Source organism: Muscardinus avellanarius (assembly GCF_963383645.1).
Source record: "Muscardinus avellanarius genome assembly, chromosome: 1".
NCBI lineage: Eukaryota > Metazoa > Chordata > Mammalia > Rodentia > Gliridae > Muscardinus > Muscardinus avellanarius.
In genome coordinates this window covers 62,316,550-62,330,181 of record NC_137786.1, presented here as the reverse complement: position 1 = coordinate 62,330,181, position 13,632 = coordinate 62,316,550, and the positions used below count along the sequence as shown (strand labels likewise).

The window sequence follows — 13,632 nt, the reverse complement described above, 5'->3', positions numbered from 1 at the left end:
TTTTTTTATTTTTTTATTTTTTTATTTTTGAAACAGGGTCTCACTGAGTTTTAAAGGGCCTTCCTAAGTAGCTGAGGCTGTCTGTGAATCTCAATTCTCTATTCTCAGTCTCCCGAATGCTGAGATTATAAGCATGTGCCACCATGCCCGGCTCTGGAGTTATTTATAACTAGGTTGGTCTGTCATACATTTTAATCATAAAATTGACTTTGCTATTGACCTTGGATTATATTGCATAGAATTGCCCATGATAAAAAGAGGTAGCTGCAGAGTCTGGCCTTGAACCTGTGATCCTCTTGTCCCAGCCTCCCACGTACTGAGATTACAAGTGTGCACCACTACACCTGGTTAAAGTTTTAAGACTTTTAAAAGTTGGGACCTGTTAATAAGTGTGCATTTTGTTTTCTTTATTAAATTCATGTCTATTTATAAAACATAGGGAGTGTGTTTTATAAGTGTAAGCCAAGTGTAAGTCAAGTAGTCTTAGAAAAAGAAAGATTGCACCAAGAAGGGGAAGGATCACCTACATAGCACCAGTAGTAACACATAAAATATATGCAAAGTAAGATCTAAGGTCACTAATAACTGATATCCAGTTAAGGAGACTTTTCTGTAGAGACTAGATTCTTTATCTCCTAGGAAAGAAAAGCCTTAAATGGCTTTGCTTTTCATGTTACTAGAAGGTGTAAGTTTATAACACTTAACAGAACAGGCCAGTATATAATAAATTACAGGAAAAAAGCTTTTGTAACTCTGGCCAGGTAAAACTTAAAATGTCATCCTGGAGCATAAAATTAGGTTACCAAAATATAACTTTTATGAAGGCTGAGACAGAAGGATTGTAGATTTGAGGACAATCTCAGCAAGTAGTAAGACTCATTAAACTAGTGAGACCCTGTTTCAAAATAAAAATAAAATAGGGCTGGAGGTGTAGCTCAGAGGTAGAATGTCCCTGGATTCAATCCTTAGCATCCCTATACACACACACACACACACACACACACACACACACACACGAAGACTAAGATGTTAATTTATAAGTAAAGCTAGATTATTGGCTACTTAGGTTTGAATCTTCTTGAGAAAAAGTCCTGTGCCCAATTAAAAAATTCAGATAGCTGGGCATGGTGGCATAATCTTGTAATCCCAGTATTTGTGAGGCTGAGACAATGAGACAAGAGAATCACAGGTTTGCAGCCAGTCTCAGCTACTTAGTGAGGACCTCTACAACTTAGTGAGACCCTGCTTCAAAATAAAGAATTAAAAAAATAGGGCTGAGGGTGTAGCTCAGAGGTAGAGTGGCCCTGGGTTCAATCCCTAGAACTGCAAATAAATAAATAAATAAATAAATAAATAAATAAATAAATAAATAAATGTTAGTAATCCAGATTTTGTCACCTCAGTTGGTTCAACAAGTTATTTGCTTTCTACCTGATACAATACCTATAATCCTTGGAAGGTATAAAAAATAGGTATTGCTGTAATTTGTTATGGTGAAATAAAATGAGAATTCGCTATTTAGGTTCAGTTTAGTTGTACATGCTTGTATTGGCAAAATCCAAAGCATCAAAATCCAGAACCCACTGAACTTTCCATCAGGCCTGACATCAATGACATAGAACTTCTTCACAACCAGTTTGATCTTCTGTTTGTTGGCCTTGACATCTACAATGATCACAAGTGTATTGTTGCTGCAGCGTCTTGTGTCATCAGAAGATGGGTGTCAAGAATGACCTCCTGATTGCTTTTAGTTCTACATGGAGTGTCCATGCTTAACTCCAGATTGCATGAATTCACTTAAGTTCTGTTACTTATAGTGGAGGAGATAATGACACTGAGAAAATAGATATGATTTTTCCTTGTGAGGTTATAAATACTTAAAATAATTCCACTGAAATGATTGTTTTTTTTTCTGAATAATTAGTTATATTTGGATCTATATATTTTTAAGAAAGTAGTTTTATTTTCAGAATAACAATATGCTTATATCAATAAATGGGTATACTTTAAAATATTTGATATGTCATTTGACTTGTTATATAATTATATGATTATAATCATATATTATATGATTATAAAATTATATTATAAAGTTATATGATTATAAAATTCTGATTGAGAGGGAATGTTTTTAGTGCTTTAATAAAACCGGGATAAAAACATCATATTGTTCTCTCTAGGGCCTGATGCTGAAAATACTGAAGTTTTGCCATGCCCAGAAAAGGTTTGTTTGCATAACAGAGATTAGCTATGTAGATCATGGATTTAGATTTGTAAAAATTATGTTGATTAGAGAATCAAGCTAATTAAACCCCTTCCCAGGCCAATAATATGACCAAACCAGTTCAATAGATAGAAATCTAGTTTTGTCTAAACATATCATCCAGTATTCTTTCTTGTTGCTAATAAAATAGTGGTTTTTTGACCTATATTTTTTCATCTCATATTTCCTGACACCAACCTTTTTTTTTTTTTCTCAAGTCAGGAGTCAGAAGGCAGGAAAAAGAAGGCAGAAGAAAGAGTATAAAATTTGTAACCAGATATAGGTTCTAAGGGTAGCTCTGTTATTTATATCTGTTTCACAGAATTATTGTGAGGACTGAGAGCAATGGTACATGGTGCCTGGCACCTACGTGGTGCTGATTAAAGTATGTTTCTTCTTTCTTTTACTCCTTCACAAATATTTAATTAATGGCTCAAGTCCTTTCTCCTCTATAGATCTATTTCAGATGACTTGTAATCTTAAGTAAATGCTCCCTGTCTAGTATTTTCCACTGACTATATTAGTATTTCTCAATTACTTGTATCCTCTGACATTAAATGATATTCTGAAAAAAAGGACTTTTTGGACAAAAAGTTTAGGAGAATACTGTGTCCTAAATTTTCCTCAAAGATTTATAATACATATGCTCTGAAAAGTTATGTGGTAAAACAGCTCGTTAAATTGTTTCATCATGCATTTTTCAAAAATCAGGAAAGCCTTCTGTTGCCTCCACCTCCCTCCACACCTATTCTGTGTGTGTGTGTGTGTGTGTGTGTGTGTGTGTGTGTGTGGTGCTGGGGATTAAACCCAGGGGCATTCTACCTCTGAGCTACCCTCCTAGCCCTAGTTTTTGTTCTTTTATTTTTTGAAACAGGGTCTCACTGAATTGCAAAGGGCCTCACTAAGTAGCTGAGACTGTCCTCGAACCTCTATCCTCCTGTTTCAGCCTCCTGAATGCTGGGATTATAGGCATGCACTACCATGCCTGGCTCTCAAAACCTATTCTTGCAAGAAAATAAGCTCTTTCGAATTGTTTTATACTAGTACCTTCAATTTGGTAGGCTTAAGGACTTCACATAGGAGGGGAGGGAGGGATTAAGATGTGACTTAAGAATGAGTAGGTTCTAGTTCTTAAATTCTTTCCAATTTTCTTTGGTTCTCTGAGCACATTATAGTAAGCATTATTAATACATAAATGTGTCTTTTTAAGTTCTGCATGCTATATGCAGAGAAGAGAAATTATGGCAGATAGAAGACAGGAGGAACAATAAAATGTTTTTTCCTTTTTCCTTTTATTTAAATAAGAACAGATTGTTAAAAGGCTATAATAATAATAATAATTAATAATAATAAGTAGGAGGCTTCCTGTCAGAGAGGTGGTGAATTCGATTTTTAGAAATAGCCTAAATGATTAAAACCATTCTATTCTTTAAGGTTTAGCAAATAAACAATTTTTATTGTTGAAAAAAATTAATTCCCTTTAAATTACATTATTTTTAAGTGTCTTATCAGCTGATTTGGAAAGCAATTTCAAAAGAGATTCTAATAATATTTTGAGCACTAAAACCATTGTGAGAACAGATATAACCTATTAAGGAAATATTGTTGAAAAGTAATGGTCATATATAAATAAAAATTTTGTGTTATTTGTTTAAAGTAACCACCAAACAAAGCCATTAATTTATAATGAGGGCTCTTAATACTTATATAATTCCGCCTCATTTCTTCCATTTTACCTTCTGGCCTGTCCTTTGGTCATTTTACTCTGCATTTGCATATTTATACCCAGGTAAAGAATAAAAAGAAAGTAAATGATGCCAATTTTATTCCTAATTAATAATTTTTGTTAAATTCTGTCAAATAATTTTATAATTAACTCCTGTGAGGTTTGGAGATCATTTGTTAATTTAATTATCCATGGTATCTCTGTCTCTTTGGTTAGCACAGATAATCTAAACCTAGTTGAATAGGTAATTTGACATTTATAAATATGGCTCAGCCAAGTTACTCTTGGTCCACTGTGAAATGTTTAACTATGTACTCAGTCACTAGTAATTTGGTATAAATAATAGCAATTAATATTCTATTTGTGGAGAGAGGACTGTTGATTAAAAAAACTTTTTGAAGATAAATTATGTATTTCATCTCATGTTTTTTTTGTATATGCTATAATGATGGACTTTTTTTGGAATACAGGAACTAAATGAAGAAGATTCTCCTGAAATTAGTCTTCTCTCAGGTACTGACATTACAGTGTCCCGTATGCTTGCTGTAGAGAAGAAATCACAAATAGAGCCAGAGAAGATCTTAGCAGCACCAAATGCTTTCTATGAGCCTAGAAAGGAAGACCCCTTGACCAGGAATTATAAGGAAACAAAGGATGAAGAAAGCTCCCTTGAAACATTTGTGTCTGCCCTAGAGAGATTACTAACATCACCAGAAAGATCTCAGGAAGAAAGACTGCTTGAAATAATGACTGATTTTGACCCTGGAGAATTGATGAACCCATTGAGCAACTCCCCAAATTCCATGTCAATACCACTGAATGCCTTGTCAGAATGCAGTAGAGATTTACTAGAAAACACAGAGGATGATGAATTGCCAGCTGAATTGTTGGCAGCCCTGGATGTATTGTCAGAAGCCAAGCTGGGACCCATCTGTCACAGAAAAGAAGGAGGCAGTATTAGTGGTAGAAATGAATGTTTAGAAGTGGATCCTATTATGTCTCAAAATGATGAAGATTGTACACAAATAGCAGAGGTAAATTTTGAGTCTCTTCTACTATAACATTTGAATAGGGTTTCAAGTTAGCTGAACTATAGAATAACTGTATCAGTGGAACAAGTAGGTGCATTATGAGTCTTGATTTTGCCTCTTATAGTGATCTTTAACAAGTCTTTGTTTTGTTAAATTTGAATATTATATCCAAGTCATACTTTGTAACTTTGAAGCATACAGCGATATTCTTTTTATTTATTTATTTATTTATTTTATTTTTTTTGTGGTACTGGGGACTGAACCCAAGGGCATTCTACCTCTGAGCTACATCCAAGCCTGACTTTTTTTAATTTTAAAACAGGGTCTCACTAAGGCTGGCCTCAAACCTGTAATAATCCTTTCTCAGCCTCACAAGCACTGGGATTATAGGCATATACCATTTGCAAATAGGCATATACCATTTGCAACCATACTACATTCAGTGATATTTTTAGAAGTTCTTGGGTAGGGTTTTCAAGGGATTAGAAAGTTAAAATAGATTCCTCCCCAACAAACCTGAGAAGACATAGCATTAATTTGCTTGTATATATAGGAAGAAATGAATTCTTTACTAGAGTTTTATGTTAGCTCAGAAAATTACTACTTTTACCTGGTACAGAGTAAAGAGGGATATTACAACATAATTTGTAGTTAGACATAGAATTTATGCAATTGAGTTGCCAGGCAAGGGAAAAAATTATGTCTAGCTTAAGCAGAACTTTGCCTTTTATGTCTGAGAATACTGCCAGATATAATTTTTGGGATTTAGAATTTTTACAGCATTATATCTAAAGCATTGATCTACCATGCACCAAGTTTCTTTTTCATGTTGACAGTTTCATCTTGGTTATAAACAAATTATAACATGCTGGGTGTGGGGTTATACACGTGTAAACCCAGTACTTAGGAGGCTGAGACAGATTTCAGGTACAAGAACAGTCTCAGCAACTTAACAAGACCCTGTATAAAAATAAAAAATAAGACTGGAGTTGTAGCTTGGAGGTAGAATGCCCTGGGTACAATCACCAGTACCAAAATATATATATGTGTGTGTACATACACACACACACACACACACACACACACAAAACATACCCACAAACATTAGAGAATTAGATATAGTTATATAGGAACAAAAAGCCCTTCAGAGTTCCGTTGTTTAGATAATCATTGCCAATATTTTGGTATAACCATGAGCAGTTATTTCTGTTGTATTCTATGTAAGTTTATTATTATTTATTTTTGCTATACTGAGGATTGAACCCAGGGGCATTCTACCTCTGAGTTATACCCCCAGACGTATTTTTTATTCTTTATTTTGAAAGAGGGTCTCACTAAGTTGCAGAGGGCCTCACCAAGTAGCTTAGGCTGGCCATGAACCTTCAGTTCTCCTGTCTCTGAATCCCAAGTACTAGGATTACAAGTGTGCACCACTAAGCCCAGCTGGTAAATTTATTTTATTCAGATGGAATTATATCATATTGGATACTCTGCAGCTTTTTTTATCTTATGGTACTAGGGATTGAACCCAGGAGAATTCTACCCCCTTGAGCTATACCCCCAGCCCTATTTTTTTTTTAAAGATATCTCTGAGTCTGGCAGTGAATCTTTGATCGTCCTGTTTTAGCCTCCAGATTACTGGGATTATAAGCATGAGCCACCACATCCAGCTGCAGCTTATTTTTTAAATTTAATAATATATACTGGTTATCTTTCAGTGTTAGGAAATGTAGTACTACTTATATCTTTTAACTTGCTGAATGGTATTGCAGTGTATAATTATGTTTTGATTTATTTAAGCAATTCACTAATGATAATCATTGGATTATTTTTTTTTTCTTTTGGTTGTTACCAAAATGCTCCTGTGAACATCCTTGGGAAAATTTAGACAACATAAGCTGAGGTCATGTTGTGACACACAAAGCTGTAATAATATGGCATATTGTTCAAGTTACCAAATTTCAGAAACCAAACAAGCAAACAAATTCACATGAAAGAAAAGTAATTATGGAGATAGAAAATGCAGATTAAATATTGCAGCATTCTAATCTGAAAAGAAGGAATATGCGTAAAATGTAAGAAATTATGATTGGTATTGGTATTGGTAAAGAGAGTATAAACTTAGCACATCTTCAAAACAAAAGAAAAAGAAACCCTTTAAAAGTAGAAAGATTTAGTTAGAACAGATCAAGTTAAATACTTTTACTAAGCTGTGATAAAAATATGGAACTTTTTATCTTGAGAAGCTTTGTGAACTGGATATATAAATAAATTCAAGAAGTTTTATATAAAAATCTTCATGGAAGTTAAATCTATAATGAATTATTAAGGGGAAGTTAGAGCAATTCATAATGTGCTTTTAACCTTTTAAAATCAATGTGATGAGAGCCTGGCATGGTGGCACATGATTATAATCCCAGTATGTGGGAGGCTGAGACAAGAGGATTGCAGGTTCATGGCCAGCCTCAACTACTAGTGAGGCCCTCTACAACTTAGTGAGAGTGGGGAGCCATTAAGGTTTTCCCCTAAAAGAATATTTCTGACTCAGCTGATTTTCCTTCACCCAGAGTCAACAAGGTTAGGGGTCATGGAAAGTTCAAAATAAAAGTTCTAAGAGAAGATCAGGTGGTGATGGCACAAGGGTATTGATTGACCTGCCCATGATGTATGCACTCAGGTGGTGATGGCACGAGGGATTGATTGACCTGAAACTGTATAAATATGACAAGAGAAATAAACCCCGGGTCGGCCCAATAGAGATTGGCGACCCTCCCATGCTTCAAGAGAAGTAAATTAAAATTCTTTGAATTAAATTCTTAGAATTGAATTCTTTCATCCTCACTCCTCTCTTTGAAACCTGTACTTTTGCCGGCTGGCTCCAGCAAGTGAGACCCTCTTTCAAAATAAAGAATAAAAAATAGGGCTGGGGTGTAGCTTGGAGGTAGAATGTCCCTGGGTTCAATCCCCAGTATCACACAGAAAAGTTTTTTAATTAAAAAAATAAAATCAGTGTAATGGAAATATGTACTATCTTGTCCCATAAAATGTCACTTACTGATGTACTCAAATAAGAAAATACTAGGCTGAGTAGATTATTAATCTAATCTACAATGACATTTCTAATGCTTTTATGGGTTTCTCATCATTCAATATTATATATTTCCTGCAAAATTAAAGCAGCAGATTGGATTTAAGCGTAGAAATGTCATAGTAGGCCAGATTAGGTTTTCCCTTGAATTTTAAGGATTAATATTGAATAAAATAATTTTTACATATTTTCTTTTTAAGCTTTTAAATCTGCATTATTCTTTATTACATTAATTATAAAATTTTTATTATGTTCATATATGTTTATAAATTCTTATACTTTTGTTTTTTAAGAGGCTTTTAGTTTCACTTAAGGACAAAATAAAATATAATTTCTCTTAATTTTAATTTCTTTAGTGTTGTAATTATTTGTGGATGTATTGTATCTTTACAGACTGTAGGGGACCCAAATTTACTTGGATTGCAAACTTCAGCTCATCAGAGTGCTAGTTCTCGTGAGCAACTAAATAATAAAAGGAATTCAAATCCTGTGGAAAATACCTCTGACCAGAAAACTTCATGTGTGTTAAGGAGATCATTTAGACTGGAAAAACTAAAAGAAAGCCAAGATGCAAAGTGTATAGATGGCATGTACAAGATACCAGAAAAGATTTTACCAAAAATACTTAACTGTGATGATCAAATGAATAATAAATCTTCAGCTGAGAATTTCAGGTATACTATATCAAATTATGTCTTTATTTCCAGATCTACTATAGAATTAATACATAATTATGTACTTGGGGATGTTAGAGTCTGTGTAAAGATACTCACAAGTATAAAGAGCTTTAATTTTTTGTTACTGCTTTTTTATTTTTTAGTTTTTGATCAGTGCTGTACCACAAAGAAAACTCTTTTTTTCTTGCAAAGAGCCTGCCTCTTTTTTCCTAAATGGGAATAGAATGGATAGTGGCATACCAGCTTGGAGAGTGAGGAGCAGGATGTCCAGAACACTCACTTTCATAGGTGACTACACCTAGAGGAAACACAGAGTGAGGAATTCATGAAGAATGACCTGTGCAGGTCAAAGAATTATATGCAGTTTACTCAAGAACCATCTCCATATTTAAAAATGCCTTGTTACATGAAAAAAAGCTCAGTAAAATACCTTTGAGTTTTAAAATTTTAGCTAAAATGTGCTAAAATTTTTCATGGATGCTCATAGAAAACATTGTAGTAGTTTTAAAATATATATTTGTTTTCCAAGAACGCAGGATCCTGTTGTAATGACTGAAGGTAATGGAAACAATATGCATTTATCCAGATTCAAGAGAGAACAGACCAGAAAAAATGAACGACTTACAGTAAAAAAGGGTGAGATAAATTTTGAGTATTTCTATATTTCTTTAAGAAAAACAGATGCATAATCCTGGTTAAAAAAATATTCAGAGATTATCTCTTTAAACTTTCTCATTTTACTGATGCATAAACTGAACTTCAGAGATGGTAAGGCTTTTTTCCAGCATCACATAGCTCATTTGTAGCATAACTAGGATTTGATCCTGAACTTCTAGCTCTTAGATTTGTATTGTTTTCCATACTTTTTTTTTTTTAAAAGAGTAGTTACAGAACTCTTTTCAAATTTAGGCATGTGACCAAACTATGCAAAAGGTTTTGAGAAAGCACACCAGGAAGAATAGAGGAAAGGTCTTATGTCTTATTTCTGTGTTCCTGTAAAACCTAATAGGCTGAACTAAAAACATTCACAGGTATAATAAGCGAATCTAGAAACACTGGTTAAAAATAATAGTGGAAAATTTGACAAAGTTGGAATATGGACTATAGATTGTATCAGTGTTAATTTTCTGAATTTGATAATAATGCTGTAGTTACATAAGGGTGTTCTTACTCTTAGGAAATACACACATATTAGTAGAAAGAGGGCATGTTTATAAAATACATACATGTTCTTTAGGTGTATATATAAATGAAGAGGGAGGTAGATGATCTAAAGTTGTGGCAAAACATTAACTATATCCCTAACCTTTTGTTCTGTTTTTAAAACTTTTCTGTTAGTTTGAAATTATTTCAGAATTTAAAGTTAGAAAAATTGAATAAACCAAAAAAGACAATTATTCATTTCATATATGTAATTTATAAACATATAAAAGTTATATATTTCATATACATAAGAGAAGATTTTATTCATAAAATTGTTATGAAAGAAAATACCAACTTATATAACTAATAAGAATGATGCTGCACCTATAAAGAGAGTTTTAAAATTCTGCATAGGTACATCAAAAAGACTTCAATAAATGGAAAGAAAAACCTTGTTCTTGACTAGAAAGCTTCAGTATTGTAAGAAACTTACTTCTCTCTTAATTATTCAACCAATACATGAGATATAAATAAAAATGGACTGTTATTTATTCATATTTGTTAATTTTTTATAGGGACAAAGGGTAGCTATGGAAATGTTGCAAAATGATACTAAATTTCAGCAGAAAAAAATAATTATAAAGGACTAGACAAGGAAGTTCATATTTTTGCCTTTTTAAAAAAATTTTATTTATATATGGAACATAATGAAAATGGTATACATTTAGATTATGCTTGGTGCCCTCCCCCCTTCGTTCTCCTTTCTCCCCTCTCAACAATGAGTGTCCAGGTTAACCATGCTATATTCATACTTTTACACACATTGGTATAGCTCCTTCATTAATTAACCTCAGCCTTTTTTCCTTTTCTATCCTTCCATTCTAGCTTTGCTGAGATTTCCCCTCCATTATCTGGAGTCCCTCTGGTATCCTCAATGCTCCCTAGTTTGGGTGTATTAGAGAAAACATATGTTCCTTCTCTTTCTGTGCTTGGCTGATCTCACTTAACATACTGTTCTCCAAATCTTCCTATCTTCTTGTGAATGGCATGATTTTGTTCTTCTTTATAGCTGCATAAAGTTCCATTGTGTGTATTTCCCATAATTTTGCAATCCATTCATCTGTTGATGGAGACCTAGAGTGGTTCCATATGAATTGTGCTGCTTTGAATACAGGTATGCATATGTTACTGTAGTTCTCTGATTTCAACCCCTCTGGAAAAATACCCTGGAGTGGTAGAGCTGGATCATATGGTGGATCTATTCCCAGTTTTCTAAGGAATCTGCACACTGATCTCAATAGCAGCTGAACTAGTTTGCACTCCCACCAACAGTGTAAAAGAGTTCCTCTTTCCCCACATTCTCACCAGCAATTGTTATTTGATTTCTTTGTGCTTGGCACTCTGATTGGGGTTATATGGAATCTCAGTGTAGTTTTGATTTGCATCTCCCTGATGGCTAATAGATCTTTTCATGTATCTATTGGCCAATTGTATCTCTTCTTTTGTAAAGTGTCTATTCAGTTCAGTTGCCCATTTCTTGATTGGGTTATTTGTTTTGCTAGTGTAGAGTCTTTTGAGCTCTTTTTATATTCTGGATATTAGCCCTCTATCAGAGTGGTGGCTGGTAAAGATCTTCTTCCCTTCTGTAGGTTTCCTCTTTAGGTTCTTGATGGTTTCCTTTGATGAGAAGAAACTTTTTAGTTTGATGCCATCCCACCTGTTAATTCTTGCTTTACTTTTCTGAGCTTTGGAGGTCTTGTTGAGAAAGTTACTTCCTGTGCCTATATGTTGAAGTGTTGAACTGATGCCCTCCTTTAATAACTTCACAGTCTCTGGTCTAATTTCTAAGTCTTTGATCTATCTCAAGTTGATTTCTTGTGCATGGTGAAAGGTAAGGATTTATTTCATCATTCTACAAATGGATAGCCTGTTCTCCCAGCACCATTTGTCGAAAAGGCTCTCTTTTCTCCAGTGTATGAGTTTGGCCCCTTTGTCAAAGATTAATTGACTATAGGTGTGTGGGTTGGTTTCTGTATCTTCTATTTTGTTCCACTGGTCAGTATGCCTGTTGTGCCATTTCTATGCTGTTTTTACTACTATTGTTTTATTATAATTTGAATTCCGGGATTGTGATGCCTTCTGCATGGTTCTTATTGCTGAGAATTGCTTTGGCTATTCTGGATCTTTTCTTTCTCCATATAAAATTCATGACTGATTTTTCTAGGTCTGTGAAGAATGTCATTGATATTGTAGTGGGAACTGTATTGAATCTATAGATCACTTTTGGCAGAATGGTCATTTTGATATTTATTCTGCCTATTCATGATCACAGGAGATCTTTCCATCTTCCAAGGTCTTCTTCAATTTCTTTCTTTAATGTTTTATAGATTTTTTTGTAGAGGTCTTTTACATCTTTGGTTAGGTTTATTCCTAGGTATTTTATTGGTTTTGAGGTTATAGTGAATGGAATTGTTTTCTTTATTTCTTTCATTGTGGATTCATTGTTGGCATACAGAAAAGCAAATGATTTCTTTAGGTTGCTGAATAGGTTAATCAGCTCCAGAAGTCTTTTGTTTCATTTCTTTGGGTCTTCTAGATAAAGGATCATGTCATCTGCAAATAAGGATAGTTTTAATTTTTCTCTTCCTCTTTGAATTCCTTTGATTCCCTTCTCTAGTGACCATGTGAGACAACAAAGTAAAACAATAAACCAAACAAAAACCCAAGTAAAAGGAAAAAATAAAACAAAATAAAACAAAAAAATTAGCCTACTGATTTACGAATATGGGGTGGGCCCGTATAATATCTGAATGTCTGATCACTGTGGTAGCTTCTGGAGTATATTCCATTGTCTCTTATTTGCTCTGTACCCTATTGTCAGCTTCTGTACCAACTCTCTGAATGTTTGAGGTCCTCTCTCATCTCTGACAGCTTTGTGTTTAGGTGACAGGGTGTTGGGAGTCACTGTTAATGAGTTCTGTGCAAGTCCCTGTTTCCTGTATTAATAGCCTGTAATTCGCACTTCTGCCCTCTGTGCTTTCCTACCTGCAAATGTAGTCTTTGGGCGACCCCCTGTGGCCCTGTGCAGGTATCCCTCCTTGAGCACCTTTCCTGTGTTTCTGGAGGTTCTAACTGGACTAGCACGCCAGGTCCTGTGGCTCACAGTGGGCCCACAGGGTTATCACCGTGTCCTGTGGCACATACTGGGTGCATGCTAAGTCCCGTGGTTCGTCTGGGCACACACTATTACCTGGCTGCCCTGGTCCGGGACTCTGGATGCCTTGCTGTACTGCTAGATCCCGCAGCTTCTCTGGGCGCCCTGAAAAAGCAAACAGAAGGTAGAGTATCAGGACTCTGTTTTGTGTAACGTGAAAGCATATTAGAAAAACATTGAAGGAATTTGGCACTGGCATGTGAATTGTCAGGTAAATCAGTGAAACAGAATAGAAAGTTTGGATATAGAAGCCAGATACAATGGTGATATGAATCAGATTTGTGATGAAGATGACATTTCAAATTGGTGGTAAAAGAAAGACCAAGCAGTAAGTAGAGCAAAGAACAAACAGAATTTGATCTCTATAACATTTCTTATTTTTCTAAATTAGTGAGGCCCTTTGCAACTCAGTGAGACCCTGTTTCAAAATAAAGAATAAAAAAATAGGGCTGGGTGTATCTCTGAGTTCTATAGAACGCCCCTGGGTTCT

The 13,632-nt window shown here is 34.5% G+C and overlaps 1 protein-coding gene across 1 annotated transcript in view; it reads left to right on the top strand.

Moving 5' to 3' along the window:
• ANKRD31 (ankyrin repeat domain 31) overlaps positions 1-13,632 on the top strand; it is a gene marked incomplete at both ends in the record, with an annotated part of 108,541 nt that overhangs the window by 36,485 nt on the left and 58,424 nt on the right. Inside the window, 5 exons of the mRNA XM_080705076.1 lie at positions 2,181-2,224; positions 4,460-5,023; positions 8,502-8,782; positions 9,315-9,421; positions 13,054-13,266. Of these exons, the coding sequence (XP_080561202.1) occupies positions 2,181-2,224; positions 4,460-5,023; positions 8,502-8,782; positions 9,315-9,421; positions 13,054-13,266 (1,209 nt within the window). The remainder of the gene's footprint in view (positions 1-2,180; positions 2,225-4,459; positions 5,024-8,501; positions 8,783-9,314; positions 9,422-13,053; positions 13,267-13,632) is intronic.